The sequence below is a fragment of the Embiotoca jacksoni genome, unplaced genomic scaffold (genome assembly GCF_022577435.1).
Source record: "Embiotoca jacksoni isolate LCO1_2020_lvr unplaced genomic scaffold, fEmbJac1.0.p SCAF_114, whole genome shotgun sequence".
NCBI lineage: Eukaryota > Metazoa > Chordata > Actinopteri > Embiotocidae > Embiotoca > Embiotoca jacksoni.
The window spans coordinates 219,477-245,174 of NW_027185246.1; the positions used below are offsets into that span (position 1 = coordinate 219,477).

The 25,698-nt window shown below is 44.8% G+C and overlaps 2 protein-coding genes across 3 annotated transcripts; both read left to right on the forward strand.

Moving 5' to 3' along the window:
• The first annotated feature begins 1,622 nt into the window (after window positions 1-1,622).
• Window positions 1,623-25,106, forward strand: LOC138194811 (copine-4-like). 2 transcript variants are annotated; one of them, XM_069143798.1, is made up of 16 exons: window positions 1,623-1,769; window positions 6,138-6,329; window positions 12,253-12,423; window positions 12,801-12,872; window positions 12,981-13,055; window positions 13,508-13,591; window positions 13,678-13,767; window positions 13,925-14,023; window positions 14,260-14,346; window positions 16,054-16,113; window positions 18,732-18,865; window positions 18,955-19,009; window positions 19,746-19,797; window positions 21,057-21,190; window positions 21,474-21,710; window positions 23,334-25,106. In XM_069143798.1, the coding sequence occupies exons 2-16, from the start codon at window positions 6,159-6,161 to the stop codon at window positions 23,457-23,459; spliced, it is 1,647 nt and encodes a 548-aa protein (XP_068999899.1). In that variant the 5' UTR covers window positions 1,623-1,769; window positions 6,138-6,158; the 3' UTR covers window positions 23,460-25,106. The 2 variants fall into 2 exon arrangements, with proteins under 2 accessions (XP_068999899.1, XP_068999900.1); XM_069143799.1 differs by lacking the exons at window positions 13,925-14,023; window positions 14,260-14,346.
• On the forward strand, window positions 9,251-10,061 carry LOC138194786 (uncharacterized). Its single transcript, XM_069143765.1, has 2 exons — window positions 9,251-9,466; window positions 9,768-10,061. The coding sequence occupies exons 1-2, from the start codon at window positions 9,251-9,253 to the stop codon at window positions 10,059-10,061; spliced, it is 510 nt and encodes a 169-aa protein (XP_068999866.1).
• Window positions 25,107-25,698: the final 592 nt, after the last annotated feature.

A 25,698-nucleotide genomic window follows, 5' to 3' on the forward strand; every position in this document is an offset into this window, starting at 1 on the left:
CTGTTATCATACCTGTGATGTTTGGAGAAGGTCGGTCCATGTACATAAGATTTAAAGCAACTCCTAGTTTCATGGCGAGACGGTCAAAATGGCCGCCTCTCACGGGCACACACATCGATGAAAACGAATTATTTATACAATTTTTAATCCCAAACATGTTTTCTATCCAGAGAACCGAAATTCAAGTCGGTCGGACAAAATCCCTCGAAGGAGTTCGACAAAGTACAACATGTCAGAATCGCCCAAAATGGCGACTAAATTCAAAATGGTGGACTTCCTGTCGAGTTGATGTAACGGTGCAATGTAACTTTTTAGTGTGTCTGGGTGTGATACACGTGTCCACCGGATTTGGTGAATTTAGGTAAATGTGGCCGCCATTTTGAATTTAGTCGCCATTTTGGGCGATTCTGACATGTTGTACTTTGTCGAACTCCTTCGAGGGATTTTGTCGGACCGACTTGAATTTAGTTTCTATGGATAGAAAACATGTTTGGGATTAAAAGTTATCAAAATAATTTGTTTTCATCGATGTGTGTGCCCGTGAGAGGCGGCCATTTTGACCGTCTCGCCATGAAACTAGGAGTTGCTTTAAATCTTATGTACATGGACCGACCTTCTCCAAACATCACAGGTATGATAACAGCCCCGCCCTGAAGACCCCTGTGGGGGAATATTCGCTCATAGTCATAGCGCCCCCTGTTGGCCACTGGAAATGACACTTTTCATACTTTCATATTCTACGTGGAGCTGGTTGATCACATGAACGTAAAGTCGGGTCACAATAACCTAAACATGTAGTTGATGAAATATTGAGACATTCATTCGACTTTGTCATTGGGCGTCGCCGTGACGATGCGGCAAAGTTTGATGTCTCGCCGTGACACAGGAAGTTGATGTTTAAGGTCAAAGGATGCTTGAAACCTCACGAAACGTGTCACATACATCCGGCGTGGTGAGATGATACATCTGATGTGTTATGCGAGTCGGCGTGGCCAAACGGATCGCCAGCGCCCCCTGCTGGAGACAGGAAACGAGTCAAAAATAGCAACTTTAAGCTGGTATACACGGTCCCTGGCGTGCTGCACGTCGGGGAGACGGCTTCGGGGAGGCGGCGCGCCGGAGTGCGAGGGCCCATACATCACTGCTTGCAGTTTTAATTGTTTTATATAATCCCCCTCCTGTCCCACTTGGTACAGCCCAACAGGTATCAGCCTATAAAAGCAGTCCAGACCGTGTCGTGTGGGTTTGACGCTTCCTGTCAGAGGCTGTGGAGGCCAGAGACTGAAGTGTTAGCTCATGTGATGATGAGGAGTTTATTTCTGGTCTCTCCAGAACAACACACCTGCCTCCATGTTGATTTTAATACGAACAGTTTAATTCAACACCAAACAGTTGACTGAATGAAGGAAAAGGAGTCTTAAAGGGTCGGAAAAGTGAACGGAGTCTGGTTGGAGTTGATGCTGTGGGCGGGGCTCCGTCCTCCTCCCCGGCCTGCGCTGCCCATGCTCGGCCGGCAGGGGTCGCTGCAGCCCGCTGAGCTCTCGGCGGTCCACGGTGTGTGTGAGGCTTCCCCGATATAAAGCAGCGAGAGGCGGCTGAAGCTGTAAAGGCTCTCTGGCAGCCACAGGAGGAAGAGGGGAGGATGAGGAGGAGAGGATGAGGAGGAGAGGATGAAGCTGCGCAGCTGATCTCAGTTCAGTCCGTCTGAGCTCCAACTGGGAACTTTCGGATGCTTTTCCCGCCCTGGAGCTTCTTCTTCATCTGAGAAGGTAAGAGAGGAAGTGGATCATTCATTCATGCTGATGTCTTCATTCCTGCACACGGACTTCCCGCCTTTTCTCAGCTGCTGTTGTCATCATGAAACATTCAAATGTGTGTCAGTGTGACAGGATGTGAAACATGTCTTCATAAACATCTTCAGGGAGGTTATTTTGCTTCAGATAGTAAAACCTGAGATATTCAAACCTGTAAAACATTAAGACCTGAAATATTAAAACCTGTAAAATATTAAAACCTGAAATATTAAAACCTGTAAAACATTAAAACCTGAGATATTAAAACCTGTAAAATATTAAAACCTGAAATATTAAAACCTGTAAAACATTTAAACCTGAAACATTAAAACCTGTAAAACATTTAAACCTGAAACATTAAAACCTGTAAAACATTAAAACCTGAAACATGAAAACCTGTAAAACATTAAAACCTGAGATATTAAAACCTGTAAAACATTAAAACCTGAAACATTAAAACCTGTAAAACATTTAAACCTAAAACATTAAAACCTGAGATATTAAAACCTGTAAAACATTAAAACCTGAAACATTAAAACCTGTAAAACATTTAAACCTAAAACATTAAAACCTGAGATATTAAAACCTGTAAAACATTAAAACCTGAAATATTAAAACCTGTAAAACATTAAAACCTGAGATATTAAAACCTGTAAAACATTTAAACCTGAAACATTAAAACCTGTAAAACATTTAAACCTAAAACATTAAAACCTGTAAAACATTTAAACCTAAAACATTAAAACCTGTAAAACATTTAAACCTGAAACATTAAAACCTGTAAAACATTAAAACCTGAGATATTAAAACCTGTAAAACATTTAAACCTAAAACATTAAAACCTGTAAAACATTTAAACCTGAAACATTAAAACCTGTAAAACATTAAAACCTGAGATATTAAAACCTGTAAAACATTTAAACCTGAAACATTAAAACCTGTAAAACATTAAAACCTGAGATATTAAAACCTGTAAAACATTAAAACCTGAAGTTTAAAACCTGTAAAACATTTAAACCTAAAACATTAAAACCTGTAAAACATTTAAACCTGAAACATTAAAACCTGTAAAACATTAAAACCTGAAATATTAAAACCTGGAAAATATTAAAACCTGAGATATTAAAACCTGTAAAATATTAAAACCTGAAATATTAAAACCTGTAAAATACTAAAACCTGAGATATTAAAACCTGTAAAACATTAAAACCTGTAAAACATTTAAACCTGAAACATTAAAACCTGTAAAACATTAAAACCTGAAATATTAAAACCTGTAAAATATTAAAACCTGAAATATTAAAACCTGTAAAACATTAAGACCTGAAATATTAAAACCTGTAAAATATTAAAACCTGAGATATTAAAACCTGTAAAATATTAAAACCTGAAATATTAAAACCTGTAAAACATTTAAACCTGAAACATTAAAACCTGTAAAACATTTAAACCTAAAACATTAAAATCTATAAAACATTAAAACCTGAAACATTAAAACCTGTAAAACATTAAAACCTGAGATATTAAAACCTGTAAAACATTAAAACCTGAAACATTAAAACCTGTAAAACATTTAAACCTAAAACATTAAAACCTGTAAAACATTAAAATCTGAAATATTAAAACCTGTAAAACATTAAAACCTGTAAAACATTAAAACCTGCAAAACATTAAAACCTGAGATATTAAAACCTGTAAAATATTAAAACCTGAGATATTAAAACCTGTAAAACATTAAAACCTGAAATATTAAAACCTGTAAAACATTAAAACCTGAGATATTAAAACCTGTAAAACATTTAAACCTGAAACATTAAAACCTGTAAAACATTTAAACCTGAAACATTAAAACCTGTAAAACATTAAAACCTGAAATATTAAAACCTGTAAAATATTAAAACCTGTAAAATATTAAAACCTGAGATATTAAAACCTGTAAAACATTTAAACCTAAAACATTAAAACCTGTAAAACATTAAAACCTGAAATATTAAAACCTGTAAAATATTAAAACCTGAAACATTAAAACCTGTAACACATTTAAACCTGAAATATTAAAACCTGTAAAACATTAAGACCTGAAATATTAAAACCTGTAAAACATTAAAACCTGAGATATTAAAACCTGTAAAACATTAAAACCTGAAACATTAAAACCTGTAAAACATTTAAACCTAAAACATTAAAACCTGTAAAACTTAAAACCTGAAATATTAAAACCTGTAAAACATTAAAACCTGAGATATTAAAACCTGTAAAACATTAAAACCTGAAACATTAAAACCTGTAAAACATTTAAACCTGAAACATTAAAACCTGTAAAACATTTAAACCTAAAACATTAAAACCTGTAAAACATTAAAACCTGTAAAACATTTAAACCTAAAACATTAAAACCTTTAAAACATTTAAACCTGAAACATTAAAACCTGTAAAACATTAAAACCTGAAATATTAAAACCTGTAAAATATTAAAACCTGAGATATTAAAACCTGTAAAATATTAAAACCTGAAATATTAAAACCTGTAAAATACTAAAACCTGAGATATTAAAACCTGTAAAATATTAAAACCTGAAATATTAAAACCTGTAAAACATTTAAACCTGAAACATTAAAACCTGTAAAACATTTAAACCTAAAACATTAAAACCTGAAACATTAAAACCTGAAATATTAAAACCTGTAAAACATTTAAACCTGAAATATTAAAACCTGTAAAACATTAAGACCTGAAATATTAAAACCTGTAAAACATTAAAACCTGAGATATTAAAACCTGTAAAACATTAAAACCTGAAACATTAAAACCTGTAAAACATTTAAACCTAAAACATTAAAACCTGTAAAACATTAAAACCTGAAATATTAAAACCTGTAAAACATTAAAACCTGAGATATTAAAACCTGTAAAACATTAAAACCTGAAACATTAAAACCTTTAAAACATTTAAACCTGAAACATTAAAACCTGTAAAACATTAAGACCTGAAATATTAAAACCTGTAAAATATTAAAACCTGAAATATTAAAACCTGTAAAATACTAAAACCTGAGATATTAAAACCTGTAAAATATTAAAACCTGAAATGTTAAAACCTGTAAAACATTTAAACCTGAAACATTAAAACCTGTAAAACATTTAAACCTAAACCATTAAAACCTGTAAAACATTAAAACCTGAGATATTAAAACCTGTAAAACATTAAAACCTGAGATATTAAAACCTGTAAAACATTAAGACCTGAAATATTAAAACCTGTAAAATATTAAAACCTGAGATATTAAAACCTGTAAAACATTTAAACCTGAAACATTAAAACCTGTAAAACATTTAAACCTAAAACATTAAAACCTGTAAAACATTAAGACCTGAAATATTAAAACCTGTAAAATATTAAAACCTGAAACACTAAAACCTGTAAAACATTAAAACCTGAGATATTAAAACCTGTAAAATATTTAAATCTGAAACATTAAAACCTGTAAAACATTAAAACCTGAGATATTAAAACCTGTAAAACATTTAAATCTGAAACATTAAAACCTGTAAAACATTAAAACCTGAAACATTAAAACCTGTAAAATATTAAAACCTGAGATATTAAAACCTGTAAAACATTAAAACCTGTAAAATACTAAAACCTGTGATATTAAAACCTGTAAAATATTTAAACCTGAAACATTAAAACCTGTAAAACATTTAAACCTGAAACATTAAAACCTGTAAAACATTAAAACCTGAAATATTAAAACCTGTAAAATATTAAAACCTGAGATATTAAAACCTGTAAAATATTAAAACCTGAAATATTAAAACCTGTAAAATACTAAAACCTGAGATATTAAAACCTGTAAAATACTAAAACCTGAGATATTAAACCTGTAAAACATTAAAACCTGAGATATTAAAACCTGTAAAACATTAAAACCTGTAAAACATTTAAACCTGAAATATTAAAACCTGTAAAACATTAAACCCTGAGATATTAAAACCTGAGATATTAAAACCTGAGATATTAAAACCTGATATTAAAACCTGAGATATTAAAACCTGAGATATTAAAACTTGATATTAAAACCTGAGATATTAAAATCAGATATAAAAATGAGCTGAATGTGTCTGAAAGCTGTAAAAAGATTCATTCTGATTTTCTCTGCTCTGATTTTGTGATTTTTATGAATCGATCTGTGGACATGAGTCAGCTGGTTGCAGTTTTGAGTGTTAGAAGACGTGTCCTCATGTCCCAGTGTCCCCGTGTCCCATGTCTTTTTTTGTTTTGATATTCCTGCAGGACGTCTCTGAGACTGTGAGGATGTGTTTCTGATTTTATTGTCCAACAGACCTCCTGTCCCACCGCCACCATGAGTGACATCTACGAGTCGGCCGCGTCCTCTCTGGGTCTGTTCAGCAGCGCGTGTCTCACCAAGGTGGAGCTGAGACTCACCTGTAAGGGTGTCTCCGACCGGGACGCGCTGTCCAAACCGGACCCCTGCATTGTCCTCAACATGCAGTCCCACGGACAGTGGATGGAGGTAGGTCGCCCCGGCAACCACTGTGTGTCTGATTGAAGCATCCACTGAACCGTCCGGGAGTTTAATTCTGGACCAACATTTTTATTACAGCTGGAGAAGATTTTAGGTTCAAACGATGATCTAAGAAGTTGAATGAATTTAAATGAACTCAGCAGACGTATTTAATCCCAGAAACATTCGATGGTTTTAGAAGACATTTTTTGGACTGAACAGAAAATGTTAAAGAAACAACGAGCCTGAAGCTGCAGCGCCACCGAGGGCCACCAGGGGCTGACTCCAACTTCTCTCATGAAATTTGATTGACAGGTCTGTGGTGCTGTCAGGTGTGCAGGAGGTGGGCGGGGCAAAATGGCGACATGGCGCTTCTGTCTGCTGGAGTTCAGCAGCAGGAACTGTGTCAGGAGTTTTCCCATAATGCACTGCTGCTCGTGCTGTGACTCGGTCAGACCTGCTTTCTGTTGCTCCACTTTTACTTTGTATTTTTAGCATTCTGGTGTCCACGCACACACAAATTCCTCCTCTTCATCGTCTCCTCTTCCTCTCGTCCCACTTTGATCTTCCTCTCTGAGCGTCTTCATGTCAGTGTGACGAGGTGAAGGGGGGAGGAGGGGGGCTGTCACCTTCAAACCAACCAATCAGGATGAAGAAGCTTTGAGTGTTTCAGAGGTTAGATTCATTCAGAACTCAGCAGAGTTTAGACAGAAGAGTGAGAATGAGATCTCCAGCAGAGAAGAAGAGGAGCAGAGAAGAAGAGGAGCAGAGAAGAAGAGGAGGGAGACAGAATTATTGGATCAATGTCAGGATTGTACATCCTGAGTGATTTATTGAAGCTCTGCGTCTGTAAAATCACCTGCAAACTTCACACATGCAATTTAGTACCTTTATTTGAGATCTTAGTAAATCAGGTCCATCGTCTTCATCAGGTTTAGACACGCCCACTTCACCACGACACGCCCACTTCACCACGACACGCCCGCTTCACCACGACACTCCCACTTCACCACGTGACACGCCCACTTCACCACGTGACACGCCCACTTCACCACGACACGCCCACTTCACCACGACACTCCCACTTCACCACGCGACACGCCCACTTCACCACGACACGCCCACTTCACCACGACACGCCCACTTCACCACGACACTCCCACTTCACCACGTGACACGCCCACTTCACCACGACACGCCCACTTCACCACGACACGCCCGCTTCACCACGACACTCCCACTTCACCACGTGACACGCCCACTTCACCACGTGACACGCCCACTTCACCACGACACGCCCACTTCACCACGACACTCCCACTTCACCACGCGACACGCCCACTTCACCACGACACGCCCACTTCACCACGACACGCCCACTTCACCACGACACTCCCACTTCACCACGTGACACGCCCACTTCACCACGACACGCCCGCTTCACCACGTGACACTCCCACTTCACCACATGACACGCCCACTTCACCACGTGACACGCCCACTTCACCACATGACACTCCTCTGTCCGACAGCTCAGTGGTTGTTAAACGAGTTGTTGTTGTCATCAGTGGATGTGAAGCGGCGACGGCAGGAATATGCTCGTTGCCGAGCCGCTGCAGTCGGACCGTCTATGATCAGGTGGAACTGTAACGATCCTCCGGAGAACAGAGGAACCCTGAGTCAGCGGATCGTCCTCCGTGTCGTCCTGCTGAAACCATGAAGGACACTTTTCTACCGTCAGCAGGTTGTTTTGGTTTAAAACTCTCATCTGGAGTTAATACTGGGAGACAAGGAGAGACGAGGAGAGACAAGGAGAGACGAGACGAGGAGAGACGGAGACACGAGGAGACACGAGGAGAGATGAGGAGATGACGAGAGACGACGAGAGACAAGGAAACGACGAGGACAGATGAGGAGACGAAGAGAGATGAGGAGACGAAGAGAGACGATGAAGAGAGACGAGGAGAGACGAGGAGAGATGGAGACACGAGGAGAGACGAGGAGACGACGAGAGACAATGAGAGACGAGGAAACGACGAGGACAGATGAGGAGACGAAGAGAGACGAGGAGAGACGAGGAGAGACGGAGACACGAGAGACGAGGAGACGACGAGAGACGACGAGAGACAAGGAAACAACGGGCACATATGAGGAGACGAAGAGAGACGAAGAGAGACGAAGAGAGACGAGGAGACGAAGAGACACGATGAGGAGAGATGAGGAGAGACGAGGAAACGACGAGGACAGATGAGGAGACGAGGAGAGACGAGGAGGGACGAGGAGAAACGAGGAGATGAGGAGAAACGAGGAGATGAGGAGAAACGAGGAGAGACGGAGACACAGGGAGAGACGAGGAGACGACGAGAGATGACGAGAGACGAGGAAACGATGAGGAGACGAAGAGAGACGAAGAGAGACGAGGAGACGAAGAGAGACGACGAAGAGAGACGAGGAGAGACGAGACGAGGGGACGAGGAGAGACGAGGAGAGACGAGACGAGGAGAGACGAGGAGAGACGAGGAGACACGAGGAGAGACGGAGACACGAGGAGACACGAGGAGAGATGAGGAGATGACGAGAGACGACGAGAGACAAGGAAACGACGAGGACAGATGAGGAGACGAAGAGAGACGAGGAGACGAAGAGGGACGATGAAGAGAGACGAGGAGAGACGAGGAGAGATGGAGACACGAGGAGAGACGAGGAGACGACGAGAGACAATGAGAGACGAGGAAACGACGAGGACAGATGAGGAGACGAAGAGAGACGAGGAGAGACGAGGAGAGACGGAGACACGAGAGACGAGGAGACGACGAGAGACAAGGAAACGACGGGCACAAATGAGGAGACGAAGAGAGACGAAGAGAGACGAGGAGACGAAGAGACACGATGAGGAGAGATGAGGAGAGACGAGGAAACGACGAGGACAGATGAGGAGACGAGGAGAGACGAGGAGAGACGAGGAGAAACGAGGAGATGAGGAGAAACGAGGAGAGACGGAGACACAGGGAGAGACGAGGAGACGACGAGAGATGACGAGAGACGAGGAAACGATGAGGAGACGAAGAGAGACGAAGAGAGACGAGGAGACGAAGAGAGACGACGAAGAGAGACGAGGAGAGACGAGACGAGGGGACGAGGAGAGACGAGGAGAGACGAGGAAACGAGGAGAGACGAGGAGAGATGAGGGGAGACGAGGAGAGACGAGGAGATGAAGAGAGACGAGGAGACGAGGAAACGAGGAGAAACGAGGAGATGAGACGAGGAGAGAAGAGGAGGAGAGATGAGACGAGGAGACGAGATGAGGAGAGACGAGACGAGGAGAGACGAGGAGACAAGGAGAGACGAGGAGACGAACAAGACGAGGAGAGACGGAGAGATGAGGAGACCAGGAGAGACCAGGAGAGACGAGGAGAGACGTGGAGAGACGAGGGGACATGAGGGGAGACGAGGGGAGACGAGGAGAGACGAGGAGATGAAGAGAGACGAGGAGACGAGGAAACGAGGAGAAACGAGGAGATGAGACGAGGAGAGAAGAGGAGGAGAGATGAGACGAGGAGACGAGATGAGGAGAGACGAGAAGACAAGGAGAGACGAGGAGACGAACAAGACGAGGAGAGATGGAGAGATGAGGGGACGAGGAGAGACGAGGAGAGACGACGAGAGACGAGGAGAAACAAGGAGAGACAAGGAGAGACGAGGAGAGACGAGGAGACAAGGAGAGACGACGAAGAGAGATGAGGAGAGACAGGGAGACAAGGAGAGACAAGGAGATGAGGAGAGATGAGGAGACGAGGAGAGACGAGGAGAGACAAGGAGAGACGAGGAGAGACGAGGAGACAAGGAGAGACAAGGAGACGAAGAGAGACGACGAAGAGAGATGAGAGACGAAGACGAGGAGATGAAGAAACGGAGAGACGAAGAAACGAGGAGACGAAGACGAGGACGACTGTTGGACAACTCTGAACACTGATTCAATAATAGAACCACGTTTACAGAAAGTGGAGACGTTGTGTAAAATGTAAATAATTTGTGAATCATAAAAAGTCAAAATTTTATATAAAACAGATCAAAGACAACAAATCAAATGTTTAAACTGAGACATTTTATTGTTTTATAAAAATATTTGATCATTTTGAATCTGATGTCAGCAACATGTGTAAAAAGTTGGACCGGTTCATGTGTTCATGTGTTCATGTGTTCATGTGATGTGTTCATGTGATTGTGTTCATGTGTTCATGTGTTCATGTGATTGTGTGATGTGTTCATGTGATCATATGGTGATGTGATGATGTGATCATGTGATGTGTTCATGTGTTCATGTGATGTGTTCATGTGATTGTGTTCATGTGTTCATGTGTTCATGTGTTCATGTAATGTGTTCATGTGTTCATGTGATTGTGTGTTCATGTGATCGTGTGATCATGTGTTCATGTGATCATGTGATGTGTTCATGTGATCATGTGATCATGTGATGTGATCATGTGATCATGTGATGTGTTCGTGTTCATGTGCTCATGTGTTCATGTGTTCATGTGTTCATGTGATGTGTTCATGTGATTGTGTTCATGTGTTCATGTGTTCATGTGATTGTGTGATGTGTTCATGTGATCATATGTTCATGTGATGTGATGATGTGATCATGTGATGTGTTCATGTGTTCATGTGATGTGTTCATGTGATTGTGTTCATGTGTTCATGTGTTCATGTGATGTGTTCGTGTGTTCATGTGATTGTGTGTTCATGTGATCGTGTGATCATGTGTTCATGTGATCATGTGATGTGTTCATGTGATCATGTGATCATGTGATGTGTTCGTGTTCATGTGCTCATGTGATCAGGTGTTCATGTGATGTGATCATGTGTTCATGTGTTCATGTGATCATGTGATCATGTGATGTGTTTGTGTTCATGTGATCATGTGATCAGGTGTTCATGTGATGTGATCATGTGATCATGTGATGTGTTCGTGTTCATGTGTTCATGTGATGTGATCATGTGTTCATGTGATCATGTGATCAGGTGTTCATGTGATGTGTTCATGTGATCATGTGATGTGTTCATGTGTTCATGTGATCATTTGATCATGTGTTCATGTGATTGTGTGTTCATGTGTTCATGTGTTAATGTGATCATGTGTTCATGTAATGATGTGTTCATGTGTTCATGTGATGTGTTCATGTGATGTGTTCATGTGTTCATGTGTTCATGTGATGTGTTCATGTGTTCATGTGATGTGATCATGTGATCAGGTGTTCATGTGATGTGTTCATGTGATCATGTGATGTGTTCATGTGTTCGTGCGATCATGTGATCATGTGTTCATGTGATTGTGTGTTCATGTGTTCATGTGATGTGTTCATGTGTTCATGTGATCATGTGTTCATGTAATGATGTGTTCATGTGTTCATGTGATGTGTTCATGTGTTCATGTGATCATGTGATGTGTTCATGTGTTCATGTGATCATGTGTTCATGTGATTGTGTGTTCATGTGTTCATGTGATGTGTTCATGTGTTCATGTGATCATGTGTTCATGTAATGATGTGTTCATGTGTTCATGTGATGTGTTCATGTGTTCATGTGATCATGTGATGTGATCATGTGATGTGTTCATGTGTTCACGTGTGTTGCATCATCTCAACGTTTGGGAACTGAAACCAGTTTCTGGAATGATTTTTAATGCTTTTAATGATTTTAATGATTTTTTATGATTTTTAAAAAAATGATTTTAATGATTTAATTTAAAAAATTTTTTTTTTTAATGATTTTTAATGATATTATGAACCGTAGATGATGAAATCCACTAATTCTTTGTAGTTTTACGTTGAGGAACATTATTTTTAGATTGTTGCACTATTTTCCCACACAGTCTTTCAGAGTAGTGAACCTGTCCTCCTAAAGACCACCTGTGTGTCGGTGTCTCCTGCAGGTGGACCGAACCGAGGTGATCCAGAGCTGCGTCCACCCTACCTACTCCAAGGTCTTCACTCTGGACTTTTATTTTGAAGAGGTGCAGCGTCTCCGCTTCGAGATGTTCGACATCAATAGCAGCCTGAAGGAGGCCCACTTCCTGGGATCGGTGGAGTGCACGCTGGGACAGGTGAGTCCACCTGGTGAGGACGGACTCACCTGGTGAGGACACGGAGAGAGACAGGAATTCTAACGAATATCTACTAATATACAGTTTAGATGAACAACATGCTTCATGAGAAGTAAATAATAGTGAAGTCTGATATTTAAATGAGTAAATAAATCTGTGATTCGGTGTGAAGTGATGATCAACACATGAACACAAATTAATTTAACTTTCAGCTTTTATTTCCTCTGAAGACAATCTTTCTTTTCTTTTCATCTTCTGATTTCAAACTAATTTCATACAAAACTTCAAACACCTGAAAACGAACCGAATAAACAGGCAGAAAACGAGTGTGTGTGTGTGTGTGTGTGTGTGTGTGTGTGTGTGTGTGTGTGTTACAGATCATCTCTCAGAGGAAACTGTCTAAAGCTCTTCTCAGACCAGGAGGGACTATTGGAAAAACCATCATCACGGTGAGCTGAATATTCATCGTGGAGACCACGCTTCATAATGAGCCTCTAATCAAAGTGTGTGTGTGTGTGTGTGTGTGTGTGTGTGTGTGTGTGTGTGTGTGTGTTCAGATCTCTGCAGAGGAGCTGACGGGGAATGACGACTACATTGAGCTCTCCTTCAGCGCCAGGAAGCTGGACGATAAGGTAACATCATTAAAAACAGACACAATTCTGTGGTGAAAATCACTGCATGGGCTCAGGAACACTTGTGAAAACCATTGAAACCAGATAGAAACATGATCCAGAAACACCGCCGCCTTCTCTGGACCGAGATCATTGAAGATGGACTGAGGTGAAGTGGAAAACTGTCCTGAGGTCTGATGGATCACAATCTGAGATTCTGTTTGGAAATCATGGACGCTGCATCCTCCAGGTTAAAGAGGAGAGGGACCATCCAGCTTGTTATCAGCTCAGTTCTAAAGCCAGCATCTGTGATGGTACAGGGATGCATTAGTGCACATGGCACGGGTAGCTTGAACATCTGGAAGGAAGCATTAATGCTGTGTGTGTGTGTGTGTGTGTGTGTGTGTGTGTGTGTGTGTGTGTGTGTGTGTGTGTGTGTCTGTCTGTCTGTCTGTCTGTCTGTCTGTGTGTAGGACTTCTTCAGTAAATCAGATCCCTTCCTGGAGATCTACCGGCTGAACGATGACGCCACACTGCAGCTGGTCTACAGAACCGAGGTAACACACACACACACACACACACACACACACACACACACACACACACTGCAGTGTAAAGTCTCTCGTTTCTGTCTGTCTTTCAGACCGTCATGAATAATCTGAACCCTGTGTGGAAAACATTCAAAGTGTCTCTGAACTCCCTCTGCAGTGGAGACCACGAACGCAAGCTGCAGGTACACACACACACACACACACACACACACACACACACACACACACACACACACACACACACACACTCACACAAACACTCACCCCCCCATGAGCGGGTGTCCCTGCCCCCTGTCCTCCTGTCCTCCTGTCCTCCTGTCCCCCTGTTCCCCTGTCCAGTGTACAGTGTGGGACTGGGACTCCAACGGGAAACACGACTACATCGGAGAGTTCGAGGCGACGTTCAAGGAGATGAGAGGAGCCATCGACGGACGACAGGTCACTTCCTGTTCAAATGATCAAATCTTCTCCTGGTTCTGGAGGTGGAGCCACTGACAGTTAAACTGTGTGTGTGTGTGTGTGTGTGTGTGTGTGTGTGTGAGTGCGTGTGCGTGTGTGTGTGTGCGTGTGTGTGTGTGTGCGTGTGTGTGTGTGTGTGTGTGCGTGTGTGTGTGTGCGTGTGTGTTTGTGGGTGTTTTTGTGTGTGCATGTTTGTGTGTGTGTGTGTGTTGCAGGTACAGTGGCCATGCATTAATCCTAAATACACAGTGAAGAAGAAAAACTACAAGAACTCCGGGATCGTCATCCTGAACCAGTGCAAGGTGACCGAGTCCAGGTGTCCCTGAGCACAAGTGTCCAGGTGTCCCTGAGCACAAGTGTCCAGGTGTCCCTGAGCACAAGTGTCCAGGTGTCCCTGAGTCCAGGTGTGTCTGAGTCCAGGTGTGTCTGGGTCCAGGTGTGTCTGGGTCCAGGTGTGTCTGGGTCCAGGTGTGTCTAGGTCCAGGTGTGTCTAGGTCCAGGTGTGTCTAGGTCCAGGTGTGTCTGAGTCCAGGTGTGTCTGGGTCCAGGTGTGTCTGAGTCCAGGTGTGTCTGAGTCCAGGTGTGTCTGAGTCCAGGTGTGTCTGAGTCCAGGTGTGTCTAGGTCCAGGTGTGTCTGAGTCCAGGTGTGTCTAGGTCCAGGTGTGTCTGAGTCCAGGTGTGTCTGGGTCCAGGTGTGTCTGGGTCCAGGTGTGTCTGAGTCCAGGTGTGTCTAGGTCCAGGTGTGTCTGAGTCCAGGTGTGTCTGGGTCCAGGTGTGTCTGGGTCCAGGTGTGTCTGAGTCCAGGTGTGTCTAGGTCCAGGTGTGTCTAGGTCCAGGTGTGTCTAGGTCCAGGTGTGTCTGGGTCCAGGTGTGTCTGAGTCCAGGTGTGTCTAGGTCCAGGTGTGTCTAGGTCCAGGTGTGTCTGAGTCCAGGTGTGTCTGAGTCCAGGTGTGTCTGAGTCCAGGTGTGTCTGAGTCCAGGTGTGTCTGAGTCCAGGTGTGTCTAGGTCCAGGTGTGTCTGAGTCCAGGTGTGTCTAGGTCCAGGTGTGTCTGGGTCCAGGTGTGTCTGGGTCCAGGTGTGTCTGAGTCCAGGTGTGTCTAGGTCCAGGTGTGTCTAGGTCCAGGTGTGTCTGGGTCCAGGTGTGTCTGAGTCCAGGTGTGTCTAGGTCCAGGTGTGTCTAGGTCCAGGTGTGTCTGAGTCCAGGTGTGTCTGAGTCCAGGTGTGTCTGAGTCCAGGTGTGTCTAGGTCCAGGTGTGTCTAGGTCCAGGTGTGTCTGAGTCCAGGTGTGTCTGAGTCCAGGTGTGTCTGAGTCCAGGTGTGTCTAGGTCCAGGTGTGTCTAGGTCCAGGTGTGTCTAGGTCCAGGTGTGTCTGGGTCCAGGTGTGTCTGAGTCCAGGTGTGTCTAGGTCCAGGTGTGTCTAGGTCCAGGTGTGTCTGAGTCCAGGTGTGTCTGAGTCCAGGTGTGTCTAGGTCCAGGTGTGTCTGAGTCCAGGTGTGTCTAGGTCCAGGTGTGTCTGGGTCCAGGTGTGTCTGAGCTGACATTTCCTCCAGGCGGCGCGTCGGGGAACGAGATCAGGAAACATTCATCCTGAAGACACTCGACAGGTTGAAGAGCGGTGCTGCTGAACGCTTTAAAAACAAGGAGGCGGAGCTCAACGAAGAAACTAATTAGAGAGAAGCTCTGAGCAGCGAGCTAATTAAACTTGAGGGATGAGAGGAGGCGGGAAACGTTTTCAGACATCCTCTGATCTCATTCTGTCAGCCAGCAGTGGGCCTCAAACTCAGGCAGCCAATCACAGCGTGCTAAAACCAGGAAGTGACATCGTCATTACTGCACCGTCTCACCGCTGACCGATGGATGTCGTCCCACGAAGAAACTGAATGTGATAAATACTACTTCCAGTGTGCTCTGCGTTGCCATGGTTTCTCCATCTGTAGGACCAGACTCCATTCAATTATCAGTCGATTTAACACACAAACCTTTAATACTAAAATGTTTCTGTCTGCAGATCATCAAGATGCACTCGTTCCTGGATTATATCATGGGAGGCTGTCAGATCCAGTTCACTGTGAGCACACACACACACACACACAGACACACACACAGACACACACACACACACACACACACACACAGACACACACACACACAGACACACACAGACACACACACAGACAGCCTCCGTGTTCCAGTTAGCAGCTCGCTGAGTCTCACTGGGATCCGACCAGAGACCTCCGAGGACAGGAAGCTGCTGCCGCTCGCACTTCCTGCTTCCTGCTGTCATTAGAGAGTCAAAGGTCAGGTTTTCATACTACTTCATTAGTAGTAAACCACTACACACCACTACACACCACTACACACTACTACACACCACTACACACCACTACACACTACTACACACCACTACACACCACTACACACTACTACACACCACTACACACTACTACACACCACTACACACCACTACACACCACTACACACTACTACACACCACTACACACCACTACACACCACTACACACTACTACACACCACTACACACCACTACACACCACTACACACCACTACACACCACTACACACTACTACACACTACTACACACCACTACACACCACTACACACTACTACACACCACTACACACCACTACACATTACTACACACTACTACACACCACTACACACCACTACACACTACTACACACCACTACACACCACTACACACCACTGCACACCACTACACACCACTACACACCACTACACACCACTACACACCACTACACACTACTACACACCACTACACACCACTACACACTACTACACACCACTACACACCACTACACACCACTACACACCACTACACACTACTACACACCACTACACACCACTACACACCACTACACACTACTACACACCACTACACACCACTACACACTACTACACACCACTACACACCACTACACACCACTACACACCACTACACACCACTACACACCACTACACACTACTACACACCACTACACACCACTACACACTACTACACACCACTACACACCACTACACACCACTACACACTACTACACACCACTACACACCACTACACACCACTACACACCACTACACACTACTACACACCACTACACACCACTACACACTACTACACACCACTACACACCACTACACACTACTACCCGACTAGTTAAAGCCAGCTGTTAGCTTCAGCTAAAGCCAGTTTGAACCTTTTTGACATTTAAAGCTGAACTGAATGTTTCCTACAAAAATGAAATAAAATCTGAATCTTAAATCTGAGCGGATAGAAAAGTCATGCTGCTAAAGGTAACTAGCCTAGCTTAGTTTAGCTTAGCTTAGCTTATTTTAGCAGCAGTAACGACTGTCTGCCGACTTTGAAACAGAATTCAGTTTGTTTGTTCTGAATTTAAAGATCAGTTTATTGATGAGATGGTTCACCTGGCCAGCAGAGAACACCTTCTGTCTGTCTGTTGTTCTCTCTGACTTCATCAATAATCACATTCACTCCTCCGTCTCTGTCAGTCTCATCCTGCTGCTGCAAGCACTCTCCTGTCAGTAGACAACGCAAACAAACAAACAAACAAACAAACAAACAAACAAACAAACAAACATATCAACACTGAAAGAGTTTTACTGCTGAATGTGAGAGTAAATCAGTGTGGAAGAATGTCTGTGTGTCTCTGTGTGTGTTTCTGTGTGTGTGTGTGTGTGTGTGTCTCTCTGTGTGTCTCTGTGTGTCTGTGTGTCTCTGTGTGTCTGTGTGTCTGTGTCTGTGTGTCTCTCTGTGTCTCTCTGTGTGTGTGTCTCTGTGTGTCTGTGTGTCTCTCTGTGTCTCTCTGTGTGTGTGTCTCTGTGTGTGTGTCTCTGTGTGTCTCAGAGGACACAGCACTTGGTTTAGTTCACAGATGTTTCTGTTTCCTCTCGTGTTCAAAGACGAACTCTTGTTCAGCTGCGTCACACGTGTGGGATCTGAACACGCGTGTTATAGTGACGAAACCACGAACAGCTCACTGGACCTTCACAGTCACCGTCTTCACACTGTCAGTGACGCTTTGTTGTTGTTTTGTCTCGTTGTTGTTGTTTTGTCTCTGGTGTTGTTTTGCACATCTTTGTTTTTGTTTTGTGTCTTTATTGTTGTTTTGTCTCTTTGTTGTTGTTTTGTGTCTCTGGTGCTGTTTTGCATATCTTTGTTGTTGTTTTGTCTCTTAGTTGTTGTTTTGTGTCTTTATTGTTGTTTTGTCTCTTTATTGTTGTTTTGTGTCCGTTTGTTGTTGTTTTACGTCTCTGTTGTTGTTCTGTGTCTCTTTGTTGTGGTTTTGCGTCTTTTTGTGTACATTTAGTGTGTGTCTGGTTGTTTGTGTTCAGTCAGCCTCATCTCTGCTGTTGAAGGTTTTGTCCTCGTCCACACCTGTAATACACCCAACGGTCCACTAGAGGGTAGTTTGTCGTTGTGGTGGTTTTCCTCGCTGCATCGTGAAAAGCAGGATCATGTGACAGGGGTCATGTGACGGAGGTCGTTGCAGGGGGTTTGACGTGATGAGGTGATGTGAGCAGCAGTCGTCACGCTGTCCTCTGGTGGACCGGTGGGTGTATTACAGGCTTCGGCGTATCCTCGTGACTGACACTGGATCTGATCCCCAATTGGTCGATGTGTCTGCAGGTCGCCATCGACTTCACGGCCTCGAACGGAGATCCTCGGAACAGCTGTTCGCTGCACTACATCCACCCGTTCCAGCCCAACGAGTACCTGAAGGCGCTGGTGGCCGTCGGAGAGATCTGCCAGGACTATGACAGGTGAGTGTGTTAACTCCTGCTGTCAGCCAATCACAGCGCCTCCCCTGGCGTCTCTTCTCCACCTATACTTTTCTTTTTTCTTCCTGCAGTGATAAAATGTTCCCGGCGTTCGGCTTCGGAGCTCAGATCCCCCCCGACTTCAAGGTAATTTACCCAGCATGCACTCTGTCAGCGGAGGATTGGGGGGCCTTCAGAGGGTCAGATGTTGGTGATTAACTTCCCGCCTCCTTGTCTTCGTCGCCCCGGGGAGCTACCGCCTTTATTGTCCCCCCTCCTGCACCCTCACATCCTTTCCCATGATGCCGTGCGGCTGCTGTTTCTATTAAAATGAATCAGGAGCTGTTTCTGAGCTACAGACAGACAAACGTCGATGCTTCAGGTCACCTGACAAACCGCACACCTGTTCTCCTACGTGAGGGGATGCAGCATCAGCCAGTGCACTGTTACCCTGGAAACCAGAAAGTGATTGACACTTCCTGTAAATGCCCAGAGCTACCTCATCTATGTGTGTGTGTGTGTCGGTCCGTCAACTGTTCAGATTACATGTCGAGAATAAAATTTAAAAAGCTGCAGAAATGATGAAGATGGATTGTGTGTGTGTGTGTGTGTGTGTGTGTGTGTGTGTGTGTGTGTGTGTGTGTGTGTGTGTGTGTGTGTGTGTGACTGTGTGTGTGTGTGTGTGTGTGTGTGTGTCTGTGTGTGTGTGTGTGTCTCTGTGTGTGTGTGTGTGTGTGTGTGTCTGTGTGTGTGACTGTGTGTGTGTGTGTGTGTGTGTGTGTGTGTGTGTGTGTGTGTGTGTGTTGGTTTCTTGTTTCATTGTTGAAGATTTTTTATTGATGTAGATTTCAAACAGCCCCCCGCCCCCCACTTTTCCCTCCAGGTCTCCCACGACTTTGCAGTGAATTTTAATGAGGAGAACCCCGAGTGTGCAGGTACGAGCTGAGATTTCTGTCTTTGAAACAAAATGATTTCAATATTGTGCAACGGAGAGAAAACTCTTTGATGTGAGGAGACGAGGCACTGTCTGTAGTTAAACCCTGTGTGTCTGTAGTTGAACCCTGTGTGTCTGTAGTTAAACCCTGTGTGTCTGTAGTTGAACCCTGTGTGTCTGTAGTTAAACCCTGTGTGTCTGTAGTTGAACCCTGTGTCTGTAGTTGAACCCTGTGTGTCTGTAGTTGAACCCTGTGTGTCTGTAGTTGAACCCTGTGTCTGTAGTTGAACCCTGTGTGTCTGTAGTTGAACCCTGTGTGTCTGTAGTTAAACCCTGTGTGTCTGTAGTTAAACCCTGTGTGTCTGTAGTTAAACCCTGTGTGTCTGTAGTTGAACCCTGTGTCTGTAGTTGAACCCTGTGTGTCTGTAGTTGAACCCTGTGTGTCTGTAGTTGAACCCTGTGTCTGTAGTTGAACCCTGTGTGTCTGTAGTTGAACTCTGTGTGTCTGTAGTTGAACCCCGTATCTGTAGTTGAACCCCGTGTCTGTAGTTGAACCTTGTGTGTCTGTAGTTGAACCCTGTGTGTCTGTAGTTGAACCCTGTGTCTGTAGTTGAACCCTGTGTGTCTGTAGTTGAACCCTGTGTGTCTGTAGTTGAACTCTGTGTGTCTGTAGTTGAACCCCGTATCTGTAGTTGAACCCCGTGTCTGTAGTTGAACCCTGTGTGTCTGTAGTTGAACCTTGTGTGTCTGTAGTTGAACCCCGTGTCTGTAGTTGAACCCTGTGTGTCTGTAGTTGAACCCTGTGTCTGTAGTTGAACCCTGTGTGTCTGTAGTTGAACCCTGTGTGTCTGTAGTTGAACCCTGTGTCTGTAGTTGAACTCTGTGTGTCTGTAGTTGAACCCCGTATCTGTAGTTGAACCCCGTGTCTGTAGTTGAACCTTGTGTGTCTGTAGTTGAACCCTGTGTGTCTGTAGTTGAACCCTGTGTGTCTGTAGTTGAACCCTGTGTCTGTAGGTGAACCCCGTGTGTCTGTAGGTGAACCTTATGTGTCTGTAGTTGAACCCCGTGTCTGTAGTTGAACCCTGTGTGTCTGTAGTTGAACCCTGTGTCTGTAGGTGAACCATGTGTGTCTGTAGTTGAACCTCGTGTCTGTAGTTGAACCCTGTGTGTCTGTAGTTGAACCCTGTGTGTCTGTAGTTGAACACTGTGTCTGTAGATGAACCCTGTGTCTGTAGTTGAACCCTGTCTGTGCTGCGGTAGGTATCCAGGGTGTGGTGGAGGCCTACCAGGCCTGCCTGCCGAGGCTGCAGCTCTACGGTCCGACTAACATCGCCCCCATCATCCAGAAGGTCGCCCACTCGGCCTCACAGGAAGTCCACACCAAGGAGGCCATGGTGAGGTCATCCAGACAGTCAGACAGTCAGATATCCAGACATCCAGACATCCAGACATTCAGAGATTCAGAGATTCAGAGATTGTCCATCTGCCAGAAGGAGTCCAGGAAGACGCGCAGAAATACGAGCTGGTGATTTGTGGAATCAGTCAGTGATTCCCAACAAACAGCTGACAGATCTGGAGCCACAGACAGGAAGTGAAGGTGTCAGTCAGCCAATGACAAGGCTGCTGCAACATGATGATGAGCCGGTCTGACTGTTTCTCTCCATCTTCCTCCTCCAGCAATACTTCATCCTTCTGATCCTGACCGACGGCGTCATCACCGACATGGCCGACACCAGGGAGGCCATTGTCCAGGCCTCCCACCTCCCGATGTCTGTCATCATCGTCGGCATTGGGAACGCCGACTTCAGCGACATGCAGATGCTGGACGGTGACGACGGGATCCTGCGGTCGCCCAAAGGAGAGCCCGTCCTCCGGGACATTGTCCAGTTCGTCCCCTTCCACAACTTCAAACACGTGAGTCCGAATCATCTTCAACCGTTCTGCTAGAAACACACAACAGAGGCTCCTCCCACCTGAGGTCGTCATGGCACCAATTTAGACTGATGGTACTCAGCTCACAGACGGTTGTTTAATGTGTTTCTGCCTCACACTCATCATATCACAACTTCCTGTCGCTAGAAAGAAAGACCTGCAGCCACCGACTGAATACACTGAACGTAGTCCAGGAAGACACTGCAGAAGCAACTTAAAATGTAGTACCACTGAGGACCACTAGGGGCTGTCTCCATCGTCTCCATCTGTAGTACCATTGAGGACCACTAGGGGCTGTCTCCATCGTCTCCATCTGTAGTACCACTGAGGACCACTAGGGGCTGTCTCCATCTGTAGTTTAATATAAACAAACAAAAGTTGTCATCGACAGTCTGAAACTGTAGCTGCAGCAGATTTTTTTGTTTTAGTCCCGTCGGTTGTTTTATTTGTTGATTTAACGCAGTGAGTTTTGGTGAGTAATCTCCTCAGAAACACACGACTCAGGTCTGATTCTGTTTTTAGACCCGCCCACTCTAACATGTTGTTTTAAACGCTGCAGATTGTCTAATTAAACGTTGAGTTTCTCGTTAACCTCTCTGATCCGAAACGTCTGTCCTCTCCTCCGTTAATTATTCTCAAACACGTTCAGTGAAACATGAATTTGGACCAGATGGGGTGTTAATTTGGAAAATGTCTTGTTGATACTAAAGTATGCAGAGTTTAAATATAACAGCGTGTGACCCTGAAATAATGGGCTGGTGGGGGGAGAGGGGAGGGAGGGGGGGGGACAATCTGCCAACCGATCTTTTTTTATTAACGAGTGTGACGGTTTCAGATGGAGGACGTTTATCCTCCATGTTCTTCATCCAGGATTTAATCTGAATAGAACATCAGATTAATAAACAGAATATCAAAGTTCTGAATTAATCTAAACAGTAACTAGTTTTTTTTTTTTTTAAATCCGTCCTGCTGATTGGACAGTTGAACAGACTGTTTCTAAGAGTTCGTAGCTTCAGGTCTGTAAAATGGTTCTGATCCAGAAGTGTCTTCAGCTGCAATACCAGCGAGTGCCACCAGAGGTCGGCTCCAAAAAGCCTCCGGCTCCATAGACTCCCATTCAACTTCTCTCATCAAATCCAAAGTGAATAAAATGTGTCCATCAGTTATCTCGGTGTTGTTAGCTAAAGTCACTCCTTCTTATTAGTTTTCTGGAGGTCCATCTGAAAATAATCCCTCATTCATTAGAAAAGAAGATTCAAGAAGACCTGTTTTTGGGGGCGTGTCTGTTTGATTGACAGGCCTGTGGTGCAGTCAGGTTACAGCTATCGGTGGGCGGGACGTAGTATCGTCAGGTTTCCGATCAGATCGGACAGATCCACCGCTGGCTCCTCCCCCAGCTCGTCCAAATATGGTCACTTCCTGCTCCGAACCGCTCCGAACTAACAAGATGGTGACGGACAGAATCTGAACTGGAGGATTCATAACGTTCACAAACCAACGATGACATCACTGATGGTTGATGACATCACTGATGGCTGCTGATTGGTTTGTGTTTACTTCCTGTTTGTGTTTGAAGCAGCTGATTGATGCTTCCTGTCTCCTCAGGCATCTCCGGCTGCTCTGGCTAAGAGCGTGCTAGCAGAAGTGCCCAACCAGGTGGTCGACTACTACAACAGCAGGGGCATCAAGCCTAAAAGGCCCAGCAGGTTCCAGTCTTCCAGGCCGTTCTAAGAACCGGCGCCGCCCGGACACCACCCCTCTCCTGGACTGGGAGAAATGTTTACCGTCTTTGTTCTTTGTTGGTGTGGACGTTAAAGATGCTACTCTGTGTTTTAGCGTGGACAGGTGGCTCACCTCCCGTGGACCTGGATCAGGTCTACTTGGGTCTACTCGGGTCCTCTCGGGTCTACTCGGTTCCTCTTGGGTCCTCTCAGTTTCTCTCGGGTCCTCTCGGATCTACTCGGGTCCACTCAGTTCCTCTCGAGTCCACTCGGATCCTCTCGGGTCCACTTGAGTACACTCGGGTCCTCTCGGTTCCTCTCGGGTCCACTCGGTTCCTCTCGGGTCCACTCGGGTCCACTCGAGTACATTCGGTCCACTCGGGTCCACTCGGTTCCTCTCGGGTCAACTTGGATCCACTCGGGTCCTCCTGGGTACACTCGGGTCCACTCGGGTTCTCTCGGGTCCACTCGGTTCCTCTCGGGTCCACTCGGGTACACTTGGGTCTACTCGGGTACACTCGGGTCCTGTCAGGTCCTCTTGGGTCTCCTTGTCCTGATCCCGGTCCACCGGTTCTGAAGTGTCCTCTTGGAGTCCAAACCGGGTGGACTCTCCGTAGCGGTGAATACTCATCAGGTAGGTGAAGCGTGACCTTTGACACATAAGAATGACCTTTTTTAAGAGGACATTCATCGCTCCAGCTGACGGTGGGATCGTTGTCATGGTTACGGGTGTCTTCCTATACGTTTACACGAGTTAAAGACTCGAAGAGAACTAAAGATGGAGGTCGGAACTTTACCAGGAAGTGAAGGTTTTATCGGAGTTCCCGCCGTGAAGACGAAGACGACATTTTCATGTTTATTTTACGTACAAAATGATTGTCGGTCCGTCATGATTTCTTCTGCTGCTTCCGGTCGTTGAAGTTCTCGTGCTTCCTTGAAAAGGTTCCCGGGGCGAGTTCCTGCGGTGGAGGCGTGTCTTTAAGGTCAAGTGGTCCACCTCACCTGTGAAATGCTAACAGTAGCACCTTTAGCGTCCGTCGTGCATGCCAAGCCGATTGTAGCGTTCAGGAAAAGCACACAAACACACTGCTGCGTCCCTGAAGGCAGCATAACCCCCCCCCCCTCCTCCTCCCCCGCCCAGTTTGGTTTATAACAGTTTATTGACATTATAATATATTTCGTATGTGTTAGATGATTTGTTGATGAACCCGTTGACGCAGCTGCATGAGCTGTTGTTTTGCATGCAAGTCGCCATGCTGGACTCCTCGTTAACTCCTCCTGGACTCCTCCTGGACTCCTGCTGGTGAATAATAAAGATGTTGACGACGTGTCCTCTGAAGCATGTTCACATGTAGATGCAGATTTAAGATTCTGGTCCCTTTGTGACACAACACCTGTCCACCCGTCCACCAGTCCACCTGTCTACCTGTCCACCCATCTACCTGTCCACCAGTCCACCTGTCTACCCATCTACCTGTCCAACTGTCTACCCGTCCACCAGTCCACCCGTCTACCCGTCCACCCGTCTGCCTGTCTACCAACACCTCCAGACAGGTGGAGAACAGGTGTTGGGTCACATGACTTGTGTTAACATGCAGTAGTGTGCAAAACAATGATGAGCTGACTGATGATAATAAAAGTTTTATTAGAAACCTCAGAGAGTCTTTTACGTTTGGATTAATTAACTTTACTGTGATGACGTTACAACAAACACACAAATAGTGTGAATTTTTTTTGATATTTTAAACAACATGCTACAGTATGACATCCAGTCCTGGAACACATCCAGACCTGGTTCACATCCAGTCCTGGAACACATCCAGACCTGGTTCACATCCAGACCTGGAACACATCCAGACCTGGTTCACATCCAGTCCTGGAACACATCCAGACCTGGAACACATCCAGACCTGGAACACATCCAGACCTGGTTCACATCCAGACCTGGAACACATCCAGACCTGGAACACATCCAGACCTGGAACACATCCAGACCTGGTTCACATCCAGACCTGGAACACATCCAGACCTGGAACACATCCAGACCTGGTTCACATCCAGACCTGGAACACATCCAGACCTGGTTCACATCCAGACCTGGTTCACATCCAGACCTGGAACACATCCAGACCTGGAACACATCCAGACCTGGAACACATCCAGACCTGGTTCACATCCAGACCTGGAACACATCCAGACCTGGAACACATCCAGACCTGGAACACATCCAGACCTGGAACACATCCAGA